General features: G+C 38.0%; 1 protein-coding gene across 3 annotated transcripts in view; it reads right to left on the reverse strand.

The window, feature by feature from the left end:
* LOC148875042 (sister chromatid cohesion protein PDS5 homolog A-like) overlaps positions 1–24,227 on the reverse strand; it is a 186,999-nt gene that overhangs the window by 127,061 nt on the left and 35,711 nt on the right. For all 3 annotated transcript variants that reach the window (XM_088966387.1, XM_088966386.1, XM_088966389.1), the window contains exons 4-20: positions 19,912–20,038; positions 19,524–19,742; positions 18,531–18,747; positions 18,295–18,440; positions 18,051–18,196; positions 14,719–14,868; positions 14,551–14,599; positions 14,279–14,470; positions 13,869–14,051; positions 4,357–4,511; positions 4,117–4,243; positions 3,845–3,994; positions 3,690–3,749; positions 3,369–3,505; positions 3,089–3,206; positions 2,797–2,931; positions 2,442–2,641 (exon numbers count right to left, since the gene is read on the reverse strand). In XM_088966387.1, coding sequence (XP_088822513.1) covers positions 2,442–2,641; positions 2,797–2,931; positions 3,089–3,206; positions 3,369–3,505; positions 3,690–3,749; positions 3,845–3,994; positions 4,117–4,243; positions 4,357–4,511; positions 13,869–14,051; positions 14,279–14,470; positions 14,551–14,599; positions 14,719–14,868; positions 18,051–18,196; positions 18,295–18,440; positions 18,531–18,747; positions 19,524–19,742; positions 19,912–20,038 — 2,511 coding nt within the window. The remainder of the gene's footprint in view (positions 1–2,441; positions 2,642–2,796; positions 2,932–3,088; positions 3,207–3,368; positions 3,506–3,689; positions 3,750–3,844; positions 3,995–4,116; positions 4,244–4,356; positions 4,512–13,868; positions 14,052–14,278; positions 14,471–14,550; positions 14,600–14,718; positions 14,869–18,050; positions 18,197–18,294; positions 18,441–18,530; positions 18,748–19,523; positions 19,743–19,911; positions 20,039–24,227) is intronic.

The following is a 24,227-nucleotide window of genomic DNA, read 5'->3' on the forward strand; positions in this document are numbered from 1 at the left end:
CCATTACTCGGAAATCATTTGTCTATCCTAATGTTACATTCTTTGAGTCTATGTCATACTTCTCAAGTCCTGATATTTCTCCTTCTCCCAAAGAGGTTCCTCTTCCTCTTCCAGTTGATAATCCCACTCTTGTTCCCATTGACTAAGTCTCCACCTCCCCTAATGCAAGAACTTACTGAAAGGCCACCAATCCGTCAAGTGTATACTCATCGACAGAGACCAGCACCTCCTCCAACTTCTACTTCATCTGCAGATCCAGTTTCTTCCATACCTGAGTTGCCTTCTAACCTCAAACTTCCTATTGCATTGCAAAAAGGGTAATGTAGTTGCACTCTGCACCCCATATCCAATTATGTTATTTCTCACCTTTTTGCTTCCCATCGCGAGTTTGTTTCTCTGTTACCCTCTGTATCTACACCTAAGGATGTTCAAGAGGCTCTTACCATGCCAAGGTGCCATAAAGCTATTGAAGAGGAACTCTCTACCCTTAATCACAATCATACGTGGGAACTCACCAATCTTCCCCCAGGTAAGCATGTTGTTGGTTGTAAATGGGTGTATACTGTTAAATATCTACCAACTAGGAGAGTGAAACGGTTAAAAGCCTGTTTAGATGCAAAAGGGTATTCTCAACTTTATGGTGTAGATTATGTGGAAACCTTTTCCCCTATTGCTAAGATTGGCTTAGTACGTGTGTTGATTTCCTTAGCAGTCATGAATGATTGGCCTCTGTTTCAGCTCGATATTAAAAATGCTTTCCTCCATGGTGATCTTCTAGAGGAAGTGTACATGGAGCAACCACCAGGGTTTGATCCTCAAGGGGAGGATGATAAGGTGTGTAAGCTCAAAAAGGCAATCTATGGGCTCAAACAGACTCCTCGTGCTTGGTTTGGCAAATTTACTGAAGTACTGATAATGAGACAATGTCAAGTTGACCACTCAGTATTTAGCTATGGCTCTAAAGCCAGAAAGATCTTGCTAGTAGTTTGTGTGGACAACATAGTCATCACTAGCAGTGATAGACTTGGGATTGATAGACTGAAGGTCTTTCTACAATATCACTTTCAGATAAAAGACCTTGGGAAGTTAAAGTATTTCTTGGGTATAGAAGTTGTTAAATCGAAGCAAGGCATAAACCTATATCAGAGGAAATATGTTCTTGACCTATTGGAAGAAACAAGACTATTAGGTGCTAAACCAGCTGAAACTCCCATGGAATTGAATGTGAAGTTGGGCAGTGATATAGGATTATTTAATGATCCCGGAAGGTAATAGAAGGCTAGTGGGAAAACTGAATTACCTAACTATCACTAGACTTGATATCTCATTTGTTGTCAGTGTGGTAATCCAATTTATGCAAAGCCCTTGAGTTCCTCATTGGGATGCAGTTCTTAGAATTGTGTGGTATTTGAAGGGGGCACCAGGCCGTGGGTTACTGTACAAGCCAGGAGGTGGTCTTGAAATAATTGGTTATACAAACGCATATTGGGCAGGCTCAGTATCGGACAGGAGATCCACCACAGGTTATTGCACCTTTCTTGGAGGAAATATAGTGACATGGAAGATCAAGAAGTAGATTGTTGTAGCAAGTAGTAGTGCAGAAGCATAATACAGGGCCATGGCACACACTACATGTGAACTAGTGTGGTTGAAAAATCCTTTTAAGAAGTCGGGTTTTCAATAAACAAACTCATGAAGCTATACTATGACAACCAAGCTGCAATTCACATCTCATCCAATCCAGTTTTTCATGAGAGAACTAAGCACATAGAGGTAGATTGCCATTTTGTAAGGGAAAAAGTCCTTAATGGTGTCATAAGTACAGAGCATGTGAGAATAGGTGATCAGTGGGCAGATCTGTTCACAAAAGGGTTGAGTTTGGGAAGAGTGAGCTACATATGTAACAAGCTGGAACTATATGACATATATTCTCCAGCTTGAGGTGGAGTGTTAGAGTCAGCTAAGGAAGGGCATTTTCAGTCTTTCTGTTTAACTATTATGTTAATTACATGTCCCATACTTAAGTAGGGGCATATTTCACTTTGTACATTGCTTTTGATATATAAATATATGGTCAGCTGGGAGAGTCCTTTTGACTTCTCAGTTCGACACTTCTTTCTCCTCTCTTCTTCTTCTTCTCCTACTCTCTTTTTCTCTCTTCTCTATCTCTGAAACTAGTTTGACTGAACTATTCTTACAGCTCGAATAATGATGGCAAAACATACCTGTGTGATCTCACTCCATATGTCTATATGCAATATTTGATGCCAATGAAAAAAAAAATGTGCGTAAACAGAAGAACAAAACATCTGAATTGCATAAATGTAACTAAGAAATAAAGGATGGTGCTAATTTCAAATTAGAGAGCTCATGTCTTTGTCAATCACAACTATGTTTCATGCAATACTACAAAAAGAAGTAAATGAAGATAGTCGTTGTACCGGAATATTGGTTCAAATACTTTAACATCTGTACAATCATCAATGTTAGGACATGAAGAGTCATGTGCAAGAGCATGAACTAGGTATGGAAGTATGTATTCCGGATATGTCAACAACGGACTTGCATCACATTGCATGGAAAGCTGGCGTGCTCTTGCTTGGTGGCACATCTGAATAACTTCAACTAGATTATGTTTGTCCTGTCAAACCAAATAAGGATAAGAAAAGAGACAAACAACAAGAGACTCCCCCACATTCCACAAGATGGAATAAGTAATATAATAATATGAAATAAAATAGAAAGAGAAACATTAAGAATAATTTGGCATGCATTATAAACAATATGAATGCTAACCTCTTCAATGTCTGGCCCCTGAGATCCAGTTAAATTTAACAAAAATGCACAAGCATACTTTGCATCAAGAAGTCGATCCTTTATATACTGATGTACTTTTCCAAGGAAAAGTTTCTTAACTTGAGGGTAGAGAACCTATGAGACATGAAAGCAAGCAACACATAAATAACTATGAATGTTAAGCTGCTCTTTGTTGAAGGTAACAATCAAATCTATCATCAAGAATAACCTTAACAAATAGTGCTACTTAAAATACTATCTGAACACAAGCTTCAGAAAGGGAAGCTTCAACCTCTGACGTTTTCAAGGTTAAATGAAAAACATCAATGGATATTTTATGATCCCAGTGCTTTGATAAACGTAGGACTGCTTTTGCTGAAGCAAGCTTCAAATGGGCCTTATCAACAGGACTGCAAATAGATAACCAAAAAACACAAAAAAAAAAAGAAAACAAAAAAAAGTCAGATGGCAAGATCAGGCATACTTCTAAATAACCAGCAAGCAATAAATCAAAGGCACTTCAGTTTCATATCCTGGAAAATACTAATGTGTAGACATTCTCTTAAGAGTACCTTGATTTTATATCTTCAGAAATTTCTCCAAAAGTAAGAACATTTTTAAGGATTCCCAAGAGATTTTCAATCCCAAGACGCAAATGAGCATCCTTAACAGGCAAGTAGCTCTTCACCAATGTTTTAATACCAAAAATCTGTGGATCACCAAGAGATTATAAATCCTCCTTTGAATTCACCAGGATAATGCACTGAAAAAAGCAAAGACTAGCTAATGACAAGTATATATAACCCTAAAAGTAAACCACTAGAACTTATTTATGCCACTGATAATTATGAGGGACTAATAACCAAGAAACAATTTTCCCTATCCTGACAAACCTTCAATGAACAAAGTTCACTTCTGTTGTCCCAACAGCTTTGAGTATTTTTCTCTTCCTTCTGGAATAGAAAAGATAAATGTTTAAGTTAAAATTGATGATCACTGTAAATATTATAATAACGTGAACAAGTCTTGTTAATTGCAGAAGACATACATTACTGCACTCAAGAATTTTGCCTGTTATAAACCCTAAAATTTCACTCTCCCTAGTTTCAAAAACTGGCATTGCAGTCTGTGCTATACATCCAAGAGACTGTAGGATTGCAGGAAGATGTGTCTTCTCATCTAGCATATCGACAAGCCTCTACAAATCCAGTAAGATGCATCAGGTCATGCAAGTACAAATATCATCCCAAGAAATAGCAAATTATGAAATAGAGTCAAACCAGCTACTATTAAATGAAAAAGGGTTGTGAGCAAGGAAACCTTGTATAGAACAGAGAGAGACTTAAGGCCATCATCTTTTGTTATTGCTGCTAGGGCATGTACAGCATACTTGGCCTCTGTTCGGTTACCCTCTAAACATATTCTCTCTAATATAAGGTCTACTGAACTGCATAATAACAAAGACAGAAAAAGCATATCCACATTAAAAAATAAGGAAAATAAAAAGAAAATAAAGAGAAAATTGTAGCTTCTGGAAATTCAACATTTCAAGGGTTGCACCTAGAAGTCATTGATAATTGTTCCCGGATGGTTCCTCCAGCCCATGCCAAAACATGCAGAACACCTTCTTTAACTATTCCATTGTCCTCTTTAAGAAGATTCACCAGTTCTTCTTCAATCCCACTTAATAGCAACGGAGAAAAATGGGCAATAATCTGAATGTTGTCACCAAGAAGTTAAGAAAAGGTGTTTACAAATATGGGCACATACCTCAGGAGACAGCTAAATCGTGACTGCGATAAAATTAAGAACCAAACTAGTACAAGTGTTTACTACATTAAAACGGTTGTAAAACAAGTTCAAATTTATTGGTGCAGAACCACAAGGACCTAAATATAACTTTTGGTTGTGATTATAAATATCGAAACCTTAAAATCACAGAGCATGCTCTCAGGTCAAGAGTGTAATTCCAGTTTCTTCTCCCTTTTGCAGTGAGAAGAAAGGAGTTGCAGAACACACCTGTAATAATTTAGAAAATAAAATAAAAATAGAAGGAGAAAGGAAGAAAGAAGACTTTCAGCGGAAGCTTTAGGAAGAAGATGAGAGAATGGAAGAGAAGAGAAGAGAGAAGAAACTAGTTTGATCTCTCTCCTTTTGTCTCTCTCATTTGATTTATATATGCTGAAATAAAAAATGTGTAAAGTTACAAGAGTGTCCTTAGTTAGGTGGCTGACTTAAGCATAAACAAAACGAAATAAAACAGGCTCATAAAGAAGGCCCACTACAGCAGAATAAAAAGCAAAATAAAGCTATTTAAAACAAAGAAAGCTAAGGCCCATTCAGCCCAATCTCTATGCTTCCCCTCAAGCTGAGCATAGATGTTAATCATGCCCAGCTTCCTTATATAATGTTGTAGCTTTGCTTTGGAAGCTCCCTTAGAAAATCTTCTAGTTGCACTTCTGAAGCAATGAAAGTAAGGCACACTCCCCTGAGGCCACTCTCTCTTATATAAAGTGTGTCTACCTCAATGTGCCTGGCTCTATCATGCTGAACTGGGTTATGGGCAATATTAATAGCAGCCTGATTATCACAATATAACATCAGAGGCTTATCAAATGGGATGCCCATTTCATCAAGGAGAGATCTAAGCCATAACTCAGAAACCCCATGGACCATAGCCCTATACTTGGCTTCAGCTGAAGATCTAGCAACCACTAACTGCTTTTTACTTCTCCAGTGTGGAGAATCTCTTCTTTTTATTAGTTGCTGTCAGTTTTTTGTTAATTTTTAGTTGCTGTTAGTGTTTCTTGGGTGGCAGGGGTATTTATGTCATTGTACTGAATTTTATTTTAGAAACATATAAATACCAATTGTGAAGAGGCTGGCAGACACAAATCAACCACACCTTTCTTCTCCTATTCTTCTTCTCTTTTCTTCTCCTCTTCTTCCCTGTTTTCTTCTATTCTTTTCTCTTTTTCTTTTGTTTACCTGTTGAAACTGCATCATAAAACAGTCCGACTACATGAGGATAAATTAAGGCTGGAGTTTTCAGTTTGGGGTGCCTGATTCTTGGAGATTTTTGGAGAAGTCTGTTGCTGCCCAAGACCTGTGTAATCTTGGATATCACTAACAACCAAGAAGAATTAGAGATTTAGGATTGGATAGAAGTTTAGGGGTTAAACCTTCATTTGTAGTGGTATTCAGTGCTTTTCTGGATAGAAAATACATTCTAAGATCGACAGCTTGTAGAAGGCGGTTGGACTCCTCATAAAGGAGCGGCTGGATTTTCTGGTTTTCTCTAGGGCTGGTTCTAAGGTTTTTATCTGGAAACAGATCAGCTCTAGGGTTCTAGCCTATCTTGTTTACTTCTACTGGTATTGGTACTGGTACTAGGTTGCTGAAAGATTAATTCAGAGCTGTAATTGGCACTTGGTTGTTGTACAGACTCCTTTTTAAGCCTCTTCCTTAGATATCTATGATTCTTTGGTGGTGTGATTAACACGGAGGCAGGTTGGTTCCAGTAATGAGCAGTCCAGGCCATTTCTAGTCTCCTCTGTGGCACCAGATCTAGGTATTACAACCTCTTTACCCACAACTACTGCAGATGGCATGCCTACTACCACCACTGAATTTCAGCCTCCCTCAAATGATCCTGACCTTCCTATTGCAATACGCAAAAGGAAATGTCATCGCACCTCATCAACCGCCCATTGCATCTCCCAGTTTCTTTCTTATGACCACCTTTCACCTTCATTTAAGTCTTTTTTCGTGTCCATTGCTGCCATACCCATTCCCAAAACAGTACAAGAAGCCCTAGTAGTACCTGAGTAGAAGGAAGCAATGAAAGTTGAGATGGATATTCTTATCAAAAATGATACTTGGGAGTTGGTGGATCAGCTGAGAGTAGACCTGTTCATGGGCCGGGCCGGGCTCGGGCCGGGCTTTCACTTGTCATTAAGGGAAATATGCTAGGCCCAAGCCCGAGCCCGGTCCGACCAACTGGCCTATAACTTGGACCCGAGCCCAAGCCCGAAGCCCGACCTAATAAAAAAAAACCAATTTTCACTACTCAAATTAGAATTAAAAATTCAGATAGTTTTTTTTCCTATTTAAATGAACAATGGGCCTACAAGATGGTTTTTTCCCCTTTCTTTTATATTTTAAAACACAGTTTTATATTCTTAAATCAAAAAATTTATTCAAATGGACATAATCAGATTACTCATTTTAAGTCTAATATTAGGTCGGGTCGGGCCGGGCCGGGCTCGGGCCGGACTATTTTGACAAAACTCAAGCCCGGCTCGAATTTATTGTGGGTCGGGCTTTTTGGCCCAAATTTAAGCCCCCGGGCCTATAAACACGTTTAAGTCGGTCTGGGAGCCAGGCCGGGCCGGGCTGGCCCGTCGGGCCACCCGGCCCATGAACAGGTCTAGCTGAGAGGGAAAAAACCTATTGGGTGCATATGGGCATTTACAATGAAGTACAATGCAGATGGTTCAATCGAAAGGTACAAGGCCCAACTGGTTGCTAAGGGATACACACAAAATGAACACTATCAAAGTGTTGTTGTCACTTACTGCAAACTTCTCATGGTTGTCGTTCCAGATAGATGTTAAAAATGCTTTTTTGAATGGTGATCTACAAGAAGAGATATATATATATGGAGTTGCCTCCGGGTTTCTATGGTGGAGATATAGGAAAGAAACCTATCAACTGAAGAAGGCTTTGTATAGTTTGAATCAATCTCCAAGGGCAAGGTTTGACAAATTCAAACTTGCCTTGGAGAAATTTGGTTATCTACAGGCTCAATCTGATCACACTTTCTTTATCAAGAAAACAAGTTCAGCCTTAACTCTTCTAGTTGTATATGTTGATGATATTGTGGTGACAGGCAGTGATAGTGATGAGATTAATTCTCTTAAGAAGTTACTTAGTAAGGAGTTTGAGATGAAGGATCTGGGTGATTTGCGATATTTATTTCCTAGGAATTGAAGTGGCCAGGTCTAAGCATGGTATCTTCATCTCCCAGAGGAAATATGTTGTTGATCTCCTAGGGGAAACTGGAAAATTGGGAGTTCAACTAGCAAACATACCAATTGAGCCAAATCATAAGATAAATGCAGAAGGGGGTAAGCCACTTGAAGATAAAGGCATGTATCAATAGCTGGTTGGAAATCTTCTCTACCTCTACCTAACACGTCCTAATATTTCTTATGTTAGTGTCGTTGGTCAGTATATGAAGTCTCCCAGAACATCCCATCTTGCCTACTTGAAGAGGTGTCCAGGTAGAAGTATACTCTTCAAAAATAACAGTCACATGAAAATAGAGGCATATACTAATGCATATTGGGTTGGATGTGTTGATGATAGGAGATCTACTTCAAGTTATTATGCCCTTATTAAGGATAATCCAATTTCTTGGAGGAATAAGAAACAAAATGTTGTTGCCCACTCCAATGTTGAAGCAAAGTACAAATCTATGGCTAATGGCGTGGCTAAAGTGTTATTGCTAAGATCCCTACAAGAGGACAAAGAGATTGAATATTTTCTTTTTCTTTTTTTGTTTGCTGAATAACTTATAAATTTATCTATTTACTGTTCAATGTACACAAAGAGATTGAATATGAAAAGCCCCTAATATTGTATTGTGATAACCAAGCCACTATTAATATTGCTCATAATTCAATACAACATGATAAGACCAAGCATATTGAGGAGGATCAACACTTTATTAGGGAAAGAGTTGCTTCTCAAGAAGTGTCTTCCCTATGTTACCTCCGATATGCAGCTTGTTGACCTCTTAACCAAAGTTGCTACAAAGAACAAGTTAGAGACGGACTTTTGTGTGGAGAAATACTACAGTAAATTACCAAGGTCTCTTATTTTTATTAGTTGTTGTAGTTGTTATTGTGGTTGTTTGTGTGTTTCTTGGGCAGCAGGGGTATTTATGTCATTGTACTAACTTTTATTTTAGAAACATATAAATACCAATTGTGAGGGGGGCAGCAAGCACAAATCAACCGCACCTTTCCCTTCTCTTCTCTTATCTTCTCTTCTCTTCTCTTCTCTTCTCTTCTCTCCTCTCTTTTCTTTTGTTTTCTTGCTAAAACTGCATTAGAACATAGGCCGACTAAGAACAGATCAGCCAACTTCCAGGAAACAATAGTCCCAACTACTGTAGCACGATAGCCTGCTGTGGACCTCCTGTTATCTATATTACCTTCCCAATCAGCATTTCTATATGCTTTTACCTTCATATGATCATGTTTAGCAAACAATATGCCCTTCCTGGGAGTTCCCTTAAGATTGCATATCACCCTTTCTACAACATGCATGAATTGGTTGATTACATTCACAACATAAGAAATGCCTGGACAAGTCATACAGAGGTAAAGAAGTTTTCAACAATTTCTGAAACACTCCCCTGTCAGCCAAAAGTTCTCCATCATCATATGAGAGTTTATAATTCACATCAATAGGGGTGGAGGAAGGTTTAGCACCAACCTTCCCAGTCTCAGTGAGAAGATCCAACACATACTTCCCCTGGGAAATGAAGATACCCTTTCTGGATCTAGCAACTTCAATGCCCAAAAAATACCTCAACTCTCCTAAGTCTTTGATCTCAAATTCAGAATTAAGAAACTTCTTGAGATCATTAACTTCTTGTGTATCACTGCCAATAATAACAATATCATCGACAAAAACAATAAGAAAAGAGTATTTTTCCTCTTAACAAAGAGGGTATGATCTAATTGAGTCCGAATGTATCCAAACTAAACAAGAGACATGTTTGCAGTGTAAATACAAAACTACACTGGTGGAGTATTACAACGGTCAGCATTGTCAGTGTAAAAAAGTGAATTGGTCTTATGCTCGTTTTACACTCATGTGTTTGGAAAAATGATGTAAAACCTAGCGTGAACAACAGAGAAGACTGATCATCAAGTGAACTAAAGATAACAACAGAGAGAATTGATAATCTCGATTCAAAGTAAGTCATAAGGAAACTTATATGTAAGTTCCATTAGCTAGCTCAATTAATGCTTGAGCCACCAATCGCCGATGATCTAAAACCTCCAAACCAAGCATGGACACCAACGATGATATAACGTCTAGAGCCACAAGCGACTTTCTTGTCCTCAGATCCTCTCTGGCCAATCTCCTTGTTAGACAGTCTTATATGCCCTTAGCTTCAATCCGATTTGATGTACTTTTGTTATTTAGTGGAAATAAATTAAAGTGCATGTTTGATTCATGTTGTTTGGTATAATTATGTGTAAGACCCTAAAACTGGACACTTATAGAAACTTGTGTTAGTTTTAAATGTTCACAACCATTGGATAAGTCTGGGGAGATTTATCCTGCCAAGGCTGATACTAATGTGCCACCAAGTGTTGGGATGGCTTGTTTCGGCCATTAGGGTAAGACCCAAGGCACATGCAGTATGGGATTGCTTGAACCCTTGAACCGGACCAGATTTCCAGTATTGCACTAGACATTGGAGACAGATGGCCAAAACTGAAAAGTTACACCTGACCCCTGGACTCGATTATGACACTTCACTAGGTGTTGGATCGGGCTGTCTTTGATATGTCAATCAGTGAGATCCTTAGTGGGGGTCAAAACCTGGACATGTTGGGGCAGTTTGAGAATTCATCTGAGTGAGTGATCATAGTGACAGGATCAGCCCCTTTGTCGGACAATGATAATGATCGGGAATGCACTCTCTCTGATGGAAACCAAACTACCGGCAGTTGATTTCAATCGTTGGAATTTTGTTTTGCAAAATTAATATATATATAAATGTATATGTACGGTTTCAAAAGATTTGCAAAAGGTTTTAATTCCCGGGATCCATGTGAGTAGAGAGTGCGGCACTGTTCCTTGCAGCCGAGAGAGAGGTCTTCTCTTGTCGGGCAGTGCTTGATCATTAAGGGCTGAGAGGTCAAGTGTAAGACTATTTAGGATAATACCTGATGGGCTAATCTTGCTCCTGCCCATAGTCCCTAGGTTTTTATAAGATGGCTTGGCCCAGGGACCACTTAATGTGAGTGTTGGGCCCATAGGGTCCATGTGATGGGCTCAAGGGGGTCACTGAGTTTTTCAGTGAATTCGGATGGGCCTTGCAATAAAGGCTGGGCCGAACCCATGTGGTTGGTGTGTAGATCAATGCTTGGGTCCCACGCCATACAAAGAAGCCCAACTGGGCAACAGATTGGAAACTAGTTAAACACTAAACACTTAATGGGCCAAAAGCCCATTTCGAACTGGGCTGATATGATCACCTATTCATGGGGCGAATCTGAGATTAATGTTAGTTAAAAGGATTGGGCTTATGCCCTTATCCACTCTAGGAGACCAAATTCAAATCAGATTTGAATCTGGTAACCTCCTGATAAGATCAGGAGAAAACTAACTTAATCTGCAGATAGGATTAAGATTATCCCCTATCCAAATATTGATTTGGATTGGGATAACTCCCAAATTAGGAAGTTTCTTAATCAAGAAGAAAGAGGAAAAACCCTAACAGAAATATCATATTACGAACTAGGGTTGGTATGCAAGATATACCTCCTGCGAATTGAGATTTGATCTCACACAGACTCCAGAGAGAAGAGACACAGTTCAGCCCTCTTCGTCCCTGGATTTCTCCTCCAGCAGCCGCCATTCCCTGTTGCAAGATTGGATCTTTGCAGCAATAGGAAGTCAAGAAATCAATTCTTGGCAATAGTCTTGCAAGAAAGACCAAAAAGATTCGGTGTTCAAAGTTTCCAGAGGATTCTTGCGAAGGATCCAGTGTGTAGGACGCACCCTGCTGGTTTTGTTCCATCCACAGCTGTGTCATCTTCAGCAGGAGCGGATCTTGGTTTCTTCTTTGGGCGTGAACACCAACTTTGGGAGATATAGTTTCTCCGGATCAGGTATAATCCTTCCTGTTTCCTTTTGGTTCAGATCTGGTTTGATTATGGTTCAAGTAGAATCCTTGAATATTGTATTCTAAATTTAGGGAATATGATTCCCAGTTGGAAGAAGGTAGGAAAATTTTTGAAATTCACCCACCCATTCCGCACCCTTCATGGCGTCCATTAGATGGATCCTACCCTTCTTTCACTCCTGATTTCCTTCACCACAATCTCCTTCTCTTCCCAACTCCCAAAGTGAAGCTGCTTTACGTATCTCTGCAGCATGAAAGGTAAAGTTTCTTCCTTGGTTTTGCACTTCTCCATTCTAGTAGCCTTGGTCTCTTCTTTCTTATCATCTTCCTTTTCCATTTCAACGTCTTTTATGCTAAACTTGTCAAATCGATCTAACGCTACGCAACACTTGTCGGAGGCATCCTCTATAAGAAGATTGAAACCACAACAAGGTTGAGACAGAGTAGTTTCAGAGGAGAAGAGAGACGTTATGCATTTACATCGATGGAGAACTCGAAGAGTTTTTTACATCACTTTTTTTTATGTAAATTTCACATCAATCCTCGATGTAAAAGTCTTTCTAAGAGCTTGTCTACATCGATTATTGTTGTTATTTTACATTCCATCCAAACGGTCGCAAAAGTGGACCAGAGTGTAAATACAAATACAAATATGTACAGTACAAATACATACAAAGTACAAGGTTTTGCACTCTACATATTGTACTCCTTCCAAACTGAACCTAAAGGAAAATTGAATGCCTGGCTAGTGACATTAGGAGCTTCAAGATCCCTTAAGCATCTCTTGAAACCAAAGTTCCAAGAAATCCCAACATCTGATAAGGAAAAGTGGGAAATAATTTTATTTTTTTATAGGTAGAGAGAGAAGGTTAGAAAATTTTCTCTCAAAGGATTATCCCCCACCTAAAGGTCTTTCGAAAACTTGGTTTTCTTCCCAAAGCAAATATGATGCCAAATGAACCATTAAAAGAGAGAGAGAGAGAGAGAGAGAATCCAAGCTAGAAATAGCCTTCTAAGGGGAGAGTGGGAGACAAGTTACTAATGACTTCTAGACCAGCATCCTAGCCATTAGTCTATGTATCATGGATATTGACTACCACCTTATGCCATAGTTTGTCTAATGGGGCATTTGTTAATGGATGAGATTTCTGAACTGAAAGGCTTATTGCTTTGTCTTCTAGTTATTAAAATAATTATATAATAAAATCTTAAAGGATATTGTGATCTACAATTTCAGTTTCAGCCACTAAGGAACCCATGACCTCAAAAACTTATTTACTAAAAGACGAAGCAATAAGTTTTTCAGTTACAGCATTTTCAGTTGTTATCAAGAGGCCCCTAAGTCAAGCAGAAATCTCTTAACATGATTTACCCAATAACACTGAATTCTCAACTCCCAAATTAAAAAATCTCTATCGCCCTTGGTTCTTCCTTTTGCTCACCATCATCCAATTTATAAAGTGGAGTCTAGATTCTCCATCTCTGAAAGAAAGTCTCATTATTGTTCTATTTAGTTTTTTGATAAATAACAGAAATTTTATTCATAAAAAGAAAGATGTACACATTCTACTACTTGATATGTGGTTGAGGAAAACAAGCTTATATCCCACATGAGTGATGAGGCACTGGCGCTGATGTAAGCTATATGAATCCACCTTGTGAACTGCATTATTGGGAAGAAATTCCAGAGATGGATGGTATTGATGGACTTAGCCCACCTAACCATCAGCTGATCTTAAGAAGATGCCTCATGATATTTTTCTAATTTGAGCTCTATCAAGCTGTTGAGATGATACAGTAAGGATGAAAAAAAGACTCGCCATAAGCCAGACAAAGGGGAAAACAAGAAAAAAGACAATTTGGAATGATGGAAGACAATCTCCATTAAGGAATAGTGAAGTCAATCAGCAATTGCAGAATTTATCAGAATAATAAGCCTTAACAAGAATTTCCAGAATCATAACACTGAATATGACAGGCATTTACAGAAAAAGGAGGAAGTTGAAGGAAAAACTAAGAAGCATATGAATGACCTTGAATATGCGGTAAAGGGAAAAAAACAGTGGAGATACTTTAAAGGATAAAAATTTAGGTTGCAATTATACAAGTACAGAAAGGATGGGAAACATGATTGTACCACTAGTAGATCCATGCATGATCGAATTAGTTGTGTACTGCCTGCTGACTTTTGTTCAGAAATCTCTGAAAGGAGTTCTTTAACATACTCCTTGTTGAAGAGTAGATAAGAGCACTTCATTGAGAGTATTCCCAAAAAATCATAAAGTCGGTGTTTTTCGCCAAGGATCCTAAGCAATTCATCCTACATTAACAAAGAAAACATTAACATCTGAATATTCTAATAGAAAACAATGCCAGCAACCATATTATTTTTCTGCAGAAGTGTCCATGCCAGATTAATAAATTTCATATACAACTAAAAAGAAAAGAAACTAATTGAATTATGTCTATTTTTTTCTTTCAAAAAAATCATGCCAATGTTTTGTTGCTTTTATCGCAATAATATATAGAGGAGCATGAAGGAAATACCCTAGAGGTCCAAGCTTGCTGAAAACTAGTGCCAGGATCAAGTAGATTTGACAAAATTTTCCAAATATTAGCATCTTTCAGTTGATCAAGAATCTGAAAATTCTCCTCAGCCTTAGTAGGGTCAGGAAAGCAGTGGGACATGATCCGGAAGCAAACAAAAATTTTCTTTAGGAACTCGGGGGCATCGCCATCCTGCATTTGATGAGATTTAATTGTGATAAAACTTTACAGAAGATTTAGTATTAGAATTTCAATTTTCAAGATTTCTAAACCTGATTCATCTGCCTAAGAGAGAGATACTTCAACATTTCTTGCTGTAACCTGCAATCCAATAGGAAATTCGCTGAAATTTTGTCTATATACTATCAAATAGAAGAAGTGAACAGAAAAGAGACACATGAACATCACCCAAAAATGATGTTAAAAAATTGGAGACAAACCTCTGCCTTTGCTCCAGTATCTTCTCAAGTGCCTTAACCTCAATTTTGTCAAATCCTGGGAAGACTTTAATCCAATGTTTCACCTTGTCTTTGATTGAGAATTCAGTGGGGAACAAGGATCCACAAAGAACAGCCTCAGTTGTCTCTGATCTGTACAAAGCCAATGAAAAGAATTTACAGAACGTTTGCTATTGGTTAATAATGGAAAGTTGGTCTGAATACGTCAAAATATTTTAATGTGCAACACATCATTTTTTATAATTGATTGAAAAAAGCACTATTGCAGAAAGAAAAAGAAAGGATACAGAGATCAAAAGAGAAGAAGAAGAAAAGCCTGTTGGTAATGAACAAGGCCTAAAAACCAAGGAAATCACCAAAACCAAAAATACAAGACACCTTTCATGCCAGTAAAAAAGTACCCCAATATAAAATGTACATCCTCACAGCCCTAACCAACATACCAGAGCTAGCATTGGCAGATCTCTAAAGCCAACAAGATTAGGGGTTCCGTCAGGTAACTCGTCTAAAAACTCAAATATAGCGAATCAGTTTTCATAGGCCCATAGATGTTTCACCCCCTGTTCCATAGCCAATGAATGTTGGAGTTACCTGCTATCACGATCTCCTCAAAGTCCATGCAGAATGACAATCTGACCCTTGACACCCCTGGAGAAGAAAAGCTGCTCCTCTCTCACTGAGTTGACATCCCCCATAGGTCCAATATTATGAAGGAACCACCCTGACCCTAGTATCCCTTACAGTTGAGAATGGCAAGATAGACCTTCAATGTACATCACCAATTATTACTAATTACCGCCATAAGAAAGACACTAAAAAGTTGAAGAGAATTATGTTTTTATGATCTTCAAAATATATGCTTCAGCTGAAGACTTGCCATTAAAGCCCAAATCACAGAAATGCTGAAGGCCAGGGAATGAGGCACAATATTCACGCCTTCAAGGGCTTCAACACCAAATTCACCTTTAAGGCAACAGTATCCAAGCCCAACAAAGATACTGTTAGAAGAGATATTTTAACACTCACAGAAGAACAATAGGAAAAACAAAATCCTCTTTTTTATATAATTTTCCATTTAATGAAGCTCACATCTATAAAGACAAACTAATTGCCTGTAGCATGACATAAAACAGTCACCTTCAACCTCAAGGTGTGTACTAGAGATGATGATTGGTTCTTGTAATGTTTCAAGAAACCCCAATTGTTTACACCTATGGTCTTTGTATCATTACCCGATTAGAACTCCAAAAGTTACCTTCCCATTTATTTTTTATTCCAACTGGATCAGAATCAAGAAAGAAGCAAGAATCAAAATTTCAACCTCCTCATGAGTGAGGAAAACCTTTGTCTGTTTTACCACTTCAGATGGATTTGTTGGGGTGGCTTTCCTGCTGGAAGCATAACTCACTTTATTGACAGAACCATACTGTTAGGTTCTGTTACTGTGCCGATTTTAGGAATAAAAATGAATTTGGGAAATCCAAATTCCACTTCTGACAAAAATGATCCCTTTGAGTATGCCGGAAATGGAATTGTGTCACATATTTTATCTATCTGAACAAGGAAAACATGGAGCTAACTTGGTGAAATACAGATACTTTGGTAAGGATATGTTTTGACAAGCCCTATCAAGAGAGAAATTGAAAAACTGAAAGGCATTCCTCAAGTTTTACAAACAAACCCTAGACCTACCAGCAAGTGTGCAATTAAGGTGGAGGTTGAGGGGAGGGTTAGCAGTAATAGTCATGCATAAAATTCTCCTCTTCCTTGTTAATATCAACACCCTAAGATAGATCAATAGCTTCAGATAGAGGAAATGCATGATTAGACATTAATTTATTTTATCCCCTGTATTTCTTTTTGGTGCAAAAGAGGGAGGAAGCAGGAAGATTGGAGAAAGCATTCATCTTTACTGTATAGTTTTTGTCTTTGTGTGTTGAACCTACGAACTGATATCCTCAATAGAAACAGCTTCCATAGTGGCTTTAAGTTGACATGGAGAAAAGTGATGGTGGCTTGTGTTAACAAAGTGGTTATTTGATGTGGGTTTTCTCCATCTGTTTTAATCTGTGCTTAGCATGAGCTAGAATTATTTGACATGGTATAAGCATTTTATGTATTTGGTTTCCCCTGATGTTGTTCCTCTGAATTAGATTTTAATCATTTTGGTAAACAAGTTTTTCCCATCCACCTCTACGTCAACTGAGCTACCAAGTCTTTTATTTATTTTTTGATAATTGAATTGTGGTTTTATAAATCAAATTATAGATAGCTTCCAAGTCATGTTCTTCACTATTATATCAACTGGCTTGAACTTAAAGGTCTTATTATAGCCCCTCTTGGGGACAGAGGTCTATTTTTGATAAATAACAAAATAATTTTCATTCATGTGAAAAGAAAATGAGAGTAATATGTGTTAACCCAAGAGGGTAACAAGATCATAACCAGAAAAACAGAAAAAAAAAAAAAGCTGACTAATCCCATTTCTAATGATTGCCTTGAGGTTCCTGCTTTGCAAGTTTATCAGCAAACTCGTTAAAACTCCTTGGAATCACCAACTGGTGGTGGATCAGTTGGTACTTGGTAGGATCTGACTCATTGTAGCAGAGGCCTGGGATCCCGCTGCCACAAGAGTTGGGGGGTTAAGGGGATGGGGGATGGGCTACCCCCTGTTGGTAACCCCATGAAACAAAAAAAGAGCACTCTTTGGAATCCATCTTAACAAGCAGTTCAAGATTGTTCCTGAGAATTTGGCTTTCCTGACTGGGAATTGTTATGTCCATGGAAACCATTCACCCAATTGCAGCCAAGCAAAACCACCTGACAATCCCCTTCCAACATAAAGTCCTTCCAGCCATTCATTTGTGCAAATTTTAGTCATTTTGTTACCACATAGGTCAATTCACGCTTGACTCAGCAGCTGCATCCAAAAAGCAGTCAAATGCCAAAATACATGTAATTCATTGCAATTTAGTTAATTCAAATCCCAAGGGCCAATTCCATTTCCATGGTTGATCCTAAGACATCTCCATGGAAACATTGATAAATAAAGTACCAATTTCCCATATCTAATTTTTTGTTATGAGTCATCTGCATTTTAAGATTGTGAAATTTCCAGTCACTGATTTGTTAAGATACCTCAAATCCAGTATGTTCTTGGAGATAACCATGCCTACTCCCTTAAAAGCAATGCATCAATTCAATGAACATTTCCTTTAAATAGAACACTACAGTATACAGTTTTCCAGCTTAATGCCCAAGTATGAAACTGGAGGATAATTAATTTTGTTATTTCTATTACAGAAGTATCTTACCTGAAATCCTTGTCAAAAAAACATCTCAATATCTTCCCAGGTATCCAATCAAATTCATTAAAGCTAACTGTTCCTTCAGAACACTTCAAGCAATAAATTCTGTATATTTCAGCAAGCCTCTCCATTGTATATCTTTTAACAAGTAACTGGAAGTTTTGAAACAAATAGCATCAGAAACATAAATTTGTTGAAAAGAATAGCTAAATGAATATGAGAGAGAAAAAGAGGAACACAGTAGTAGTACAGATTTGTCTCGAAGACGCTCCGCAACAAGTTTTATGGCTTCAACTGGAATGGATTTCAAGGTATGGCAAGCCACATCACAGAGTGCCGTAACAACTTCTTTCCTAACATTTTCGTCATAGTCCAACAGCCGATCGCTAAGGGCAGCTGGAAATGAACATTGAGCTCAAGGTCAACACTGTATACACTTACCCTGTACTTATAAAATATGTAATAACTAAACAGAAACCTCATTACCAATGATTTGAGGAGCTTCAGGTCTGAAAGGATCTGAAAGCAAACAGCTCTTCACATGCCCAATGACAAACATTCTAACCTCTACTACTCTATCAGTCAACCTCTTCAGAAACTCAGAGAATACTGGCTGAAATGCTTCAGAGATGATAGAATCTGGTAGAGCAAACAGGTCTCCTAGTAACTTTACTGCTTTCAAGCGAATATCTGCTTGATCTGCCTGTATAAGATGGAAATTCAAAATTTGGAATCTGTTCAATAGACTTCACTAATCTTGAAAACCATGGATAGAGCATCTAAGATTATATGTTATTTATCTTGAAAAAATAAAGTAGATTATAGAAATATTGTAGAAGTGTTCTAGTTAGCTATTTCTGTGGGTTCCATGATCAGCCAACAATATGGCTGATATCTTGGCTAAACAAGGGGAAAACAGAGATCAACTCTTCTGGGCTGTAATTGTAATTTTTCTTTTTTCTCCTTGGGGATAGGCAGCTCTTCTAGCCTATCCTCACGTTGTATATAGCTCTGTAGATTTGCTGTGTTTTTTATTAATAAAGTTTCAGTTATCTATCAAAAAAAAAAACAGTTAGATTAGAAACTCAATACTAACTGCAAAATTCCGGGAGAAAATTATATCAAAACCCATTCCACCACAAAATCCATGGATTTTACACCCCCGCCCCCTTAAACCACCACCAAAAAAGGGATCCTGATGTCAACTTAAACTGTGGATAACATGCAAAAAAATTAAAAACTTGTGGATTTCATATGGATCTAATTTTGAAACAAGAAGTGGAACCTGGAAACTTGCAGAAGTGATCCCCATGAATACTATCCCCCTTTTTTTATAAACTGAATACTACCCCTATTCCACTTTCCCCCACCCAAATACAGCCTTAGAGAATGTCTACAACCATAGAGTCAGAGCTTCTTAATATAAATAATAACAACAAATAAAAAAAAAAAGGCATGGCAAGTTAGTGAAGTGGTTACCAAAAGTTCTCCTGTAATATATGGGATGATTCCAGAAAGAATCTGAGGAGCACATCGATAAATATCATAAATAACTTCATGGTAATCAAGCTGACTATTCAGAGAACTATTATCCCCTGACATTGATGATATAAGGAACTGCTTTATGCCAGGTTCAAGTTTTCCTGCACAATGTTCTATAACATTCATAGCAAGCCTCCGTGCAGCCATAGAAACATCCTAGTGTCACAAATTCCAAAAATCAACTCTGTAAAAAAGGGAGCTGCAGGGAAGTCTCAAACATGATAGTAACAGAAAATTGCAAATTTACACCACTGCCTTTCCTCCTAACCAGGGCCCAGCGACTAAAGACATGAGCACTATCAGAATACAGAGAGCAGGGACTTACACTTTTTTCCTGGCCTAAAACAGATAATAGAACAAGTAATAAGTTCTCCAGAACATCCTCACTTTCTTCTATGAGAAGTACCATGATCGCCTGCATTGATGTTAATACATTTTCTGGATGATCATCACTGCACATATGGGGCAAAAAGATCAATAAGAAGGATGAAGATAACTGCAGTTGGTCACAGCATTCGCTGAAAAATAAGAACAGTCAAAACTATGTTCCTAATATCCAAAGTACAAAACGCAATGGTCTTTCCTAAAAGTTATATTTCTTTATTTCTTTTCTCCTTTAGTTATCAACAGTAGCTGGCATATTAAGACCACCTGGAGATTGGAAACTGGCAATATGGTCAGGTGTCACAATGTCATAAGCATGGTCAGGCACACCAAACCTGAGCAATATCCATGGCATGCACCAAAGCGCTGAAAACAGAGCTCAGGTCCATCCTAATAGCTGAATCAAAGGTTCAAAAAATCGCAATGTATTGAGGTGTATCGGGTATATCATATTGTTCCGGATACACCCCAGTACACTAAATATGAAGTGTTTCGGGTTTTGGTTATTTTCAGAAGGTAGGTTAAGATAAGACAGACACCCTGTCAATTTGGGGGGAAAAAACTAAAAAAAAGGTGGAGCTCGTGTTTGAAATATCTCGATACTTTAAACCTTGGTTGAATCTATTGCTTGTAAATAAAAGAATGAATAATATACAACAAGTGCCAAGCACCTCAAAAGTAGAGGTTAGCACATGCTACCTAGCCCCTACCTTCCTTACAAGTAATCATCTTCCAACCATCCCACCAAAAAGTTGAGCCCTGATTTTTTTCTATTTTTGATAGGTAACAATAGAATTTATTGATTATAATAAAAGAGTGCTAAATAAAATACAGGGCAGATATTTTTGTTAGGCTTGCCAATATTACCTAGCCCAATTGCTTACAAGTAATACTTATTAATTACGTCCCAAGTACAATTGACCCCTAGACTTATGGTGCATAATTGTAGGAGATAAGCAGATGAAATATAGATTCCCCCACTTGCACTATGTGGTGAGATACAAGAGCCTCTTTTACAGAGATTCATAACAGTTGATCTTCAAGTGGAATACATCCCAACAAAAGGCCCTAATTTTGCATTATGTTGGCCCAAGCCCAACAGAAATAGCCAAAAACATCTTGCTTAGCCATTGTATCAGCCAAGCCACTTGTTGATCTTCAAAAGGAGGTGACCATTTCTCTAGCAAAGCGTCTTATTCTTCATAATGTGTCTTTATTGTCATGACCCATGCTATTGTTCCTTGACCAGCCCACTACCACCTCCTCCTCCACCATTATGTTACTAAAGAGATATTTTCACCTCAATCCCTGTAGGACTGCTAAAACTTCAACTTTTGGGGAGTCACAACCCCCACAAGTCCTGAATGGATGGCTAATATGGTAATAAGACTGTCTTTGAGCACCCTATCCATGCCTGATAATCCATAGTTGCCTAAGCTAACTACACCCACCAAAATATGAGGGTGGTCAAACCTATTCTATATTTTCCAACCATAGAGAGGATATTATTTTCAAAAATAAAAGTATCTTCTTTTTTAGAAGAGGTAAGCTATATTTCATTAATAAACCAAAAAAGGCACCTGTTCAAACTTCAAATAGAGGCTGTACAAAAATGAAATGGAATTTTATTAGATGAAAAAAAGTAAGAGGAATACAAAGATTGTAAGAGGAATATATATCTTTTTCTAAGAAGAGAAGAGCTAGCCAATTTTGAATCACAATATAAAGAACCCTAGTAGTGAGTCCACTAAAACATCAATGATCTTGGAACTCCCGACAATGCAGTGAGTAAACACAAATGCAGAAAGAGAGGAACAAAAAGAGCTAGAGCAAGAATATCAGATTTAGGGCATACAGTGGAAAATGGGCTTTTTTTTTAATTTTCAAGTGAAATTACAACTCAGCTTCTGGATGTTGTAATGCTGGAATTAATAGTAGACAGCACCAAGAGCCTTCGGTGGCTGGTTACAGAAATGAGAGAGAGAGAGAGAGAGATTCCAAATGCCATTTAAAATCTCTAGTCTCATTCCAAGGCACCAGATAGTTGGGATCAACATGGAGTAATGACCTTTTCCTTCCAATTCTTTACCACAACAGCTGGGATTTATATGTATTTATTAATTTCCTATTTCTAATAGAGTTCCAAATAAAGAAAAAGAGAGAAATTCCCACCAACTTACTACTTTACCGAACCCAATCTGAGTAAGCCCATGTTACACAACCCAAGGATGGGTTTTCACATTGTTGCCAAGCTGCCTCTGGGTTCCGTTAAGTTGGGAAATACCAAGGTTAATTCCATATGCCAAACTAGCATCCAAAATGGACACCACTCATGATCCTTGTATGCTGTGAGAGTCTTTCCATGCAATCTCTTAGGGCTAGTGCAAGGATGATCCTGCATTATGTTTTATATTATTCTTCTATATAAAATACAAGGATCCCTGATTAGTTTAACTGCTGCTCCCAATTGTCAGATTGTAATAAAAGATCAGTTTGAGGCCTTAGGACATTTTTCTTCTCTAGGATTTCACAAATCTCCACTTATTATTTGTTGAATACAAAGAACTTAATCTAGAGTCGAGATCTCCATATTGTGTTCATTGATCTAGAGAAAGCATATGATAGAGTGCCTAGAGAGATGCGGATCTTGGAAAAGAAAGGGATTGCAAAATGGCATATAGACCTAATTAAGGATATGTATGAGGGTGCAACAAGCACTTTTTTTTTGTGGGCTATACAACAGGTGGTATCCCATCCCACATCCCCTTAACCCCCAACCCTGGTGGCAGCAGGATTTGATCCCAGGTCTCTGCTATAACAAGGCAAAGATTCTACCAACTAAGCCACCATCTGTTGGCAAGGGTGCAACAAGCACTTAGCCCTTATTTATATGCACTAATGATAGATGAATTGACTAAACATATTCAGGAAGAGGTCCCTTGGTGCATGTTGTTTGCTAATAACATTGTTTGAATTGATGAAACTATTGAAGGATTGAATGCAAAATAAAGTTTATGGACAAATACCTCAGAAACAAGAGGTTTTAAAAAAAGATTAAAACAGAACATCTTATATGTAGCTCTAATACGTGATAAAATGAGAGAAAGTTGACTAAAATGGGTTTTTTTTAGAGAAGTGAGACTAAGATAGTTTGGTCACATACATAGAAGACCTTTCACAACTCGCATAAGAGGAAGTGATATGTTACAAGTTGAAGGGGCTAGAAGGGGTAGGGGTAAACCAAAAAGGAAATGGGTTGAAGTAGTAAAAATGATTTAAGCACTAATAAATGGATATGGCATTAAACAGAATTCATGTTGCCGACCCCATCTAGTTGGTTTAAGGCTTGGATGATGATGATTATGTCAAAGTCAGATCGAGAAAGAGAAAACAACAGTTTGGTGGGTGTGTCAAAAGTGACTGTCAACACCCATGGAAAAGGTATTTATATTAAGAAGATAAAAGGACAAATCTGCCCTTAATATACATATAATAGTGTACATAACAATCTAATGTACAAGAAAGAGTAAAAGTACAAAATAACCCTTGGATAACTCTCTTTATCTCTACACTCCCCCTCAAACCAATGCCTAGGAATAAGCATCAGTTTGTCCATGAGAAATATATACTGTGTCTGAGTCATCGCCTTTGTCAACAGATCAGCAAGTTGGAGGCCGGAGGACACGTGGAAGAAAAATAGAGCCAACAAGAAGAAGATCGCAAATGAAGTGGCAATCAACTTCGATATGCTTTGTGCTCTCGTGGAATACATGGTTGGATGCGATTTTGATTGCACTTACATTGTCTGCAAAGAGAGGAACAGAGAGTGATGGCTCATGTAGGATATCATGCAGGAGAGTTTGGAGCCCTATAATTTCATTGCACAATGAGGACATGGCTCTGTATTCAACTTCAATGGAAGACTTGGATACTGTTGATTGTTTCTTGCACTTCCATGAAATGAGAGAGTTGCCCGAGAAAAAACACCACAATGTAGTGGATCGTCAAGTGTCTAGGCAGCCAGCCCTATCAGCATCCGCATAGGCAATGAGGCTAATGAAGGATGAGGAGGAAAAGAATAAGCCATGAGATAAAGTCCCCCGTACATATCTAATAATTTGATGGACTGTAGACAAATGTGGTTGTCTTGGGGATTGTTAGTGAAGGGGTATTTCAGTCTTTGTACCTGTTGAGAGTGCTGATGTGTACTATTATGTTAGTTCGAGTGCCTCTTACTTAAATAAGGGCACTATGTCT

This window comes from Nelumbo lutea, chromosome 1 (assembly GCF_056320005.1).
Source record: "Nelumbo lutea isolate HS-2025 chromosome 1, American lotus-T2T, whole genome shotgun sequence".
NCBI classification, from domain to species: domain Eukaryota; kingdom Viridiplantae; phylum Streptophyta; class Magnoliopsida; order Proteales; family Nelumbonaceae; genus Nelumbo; species Nelumbo lutea.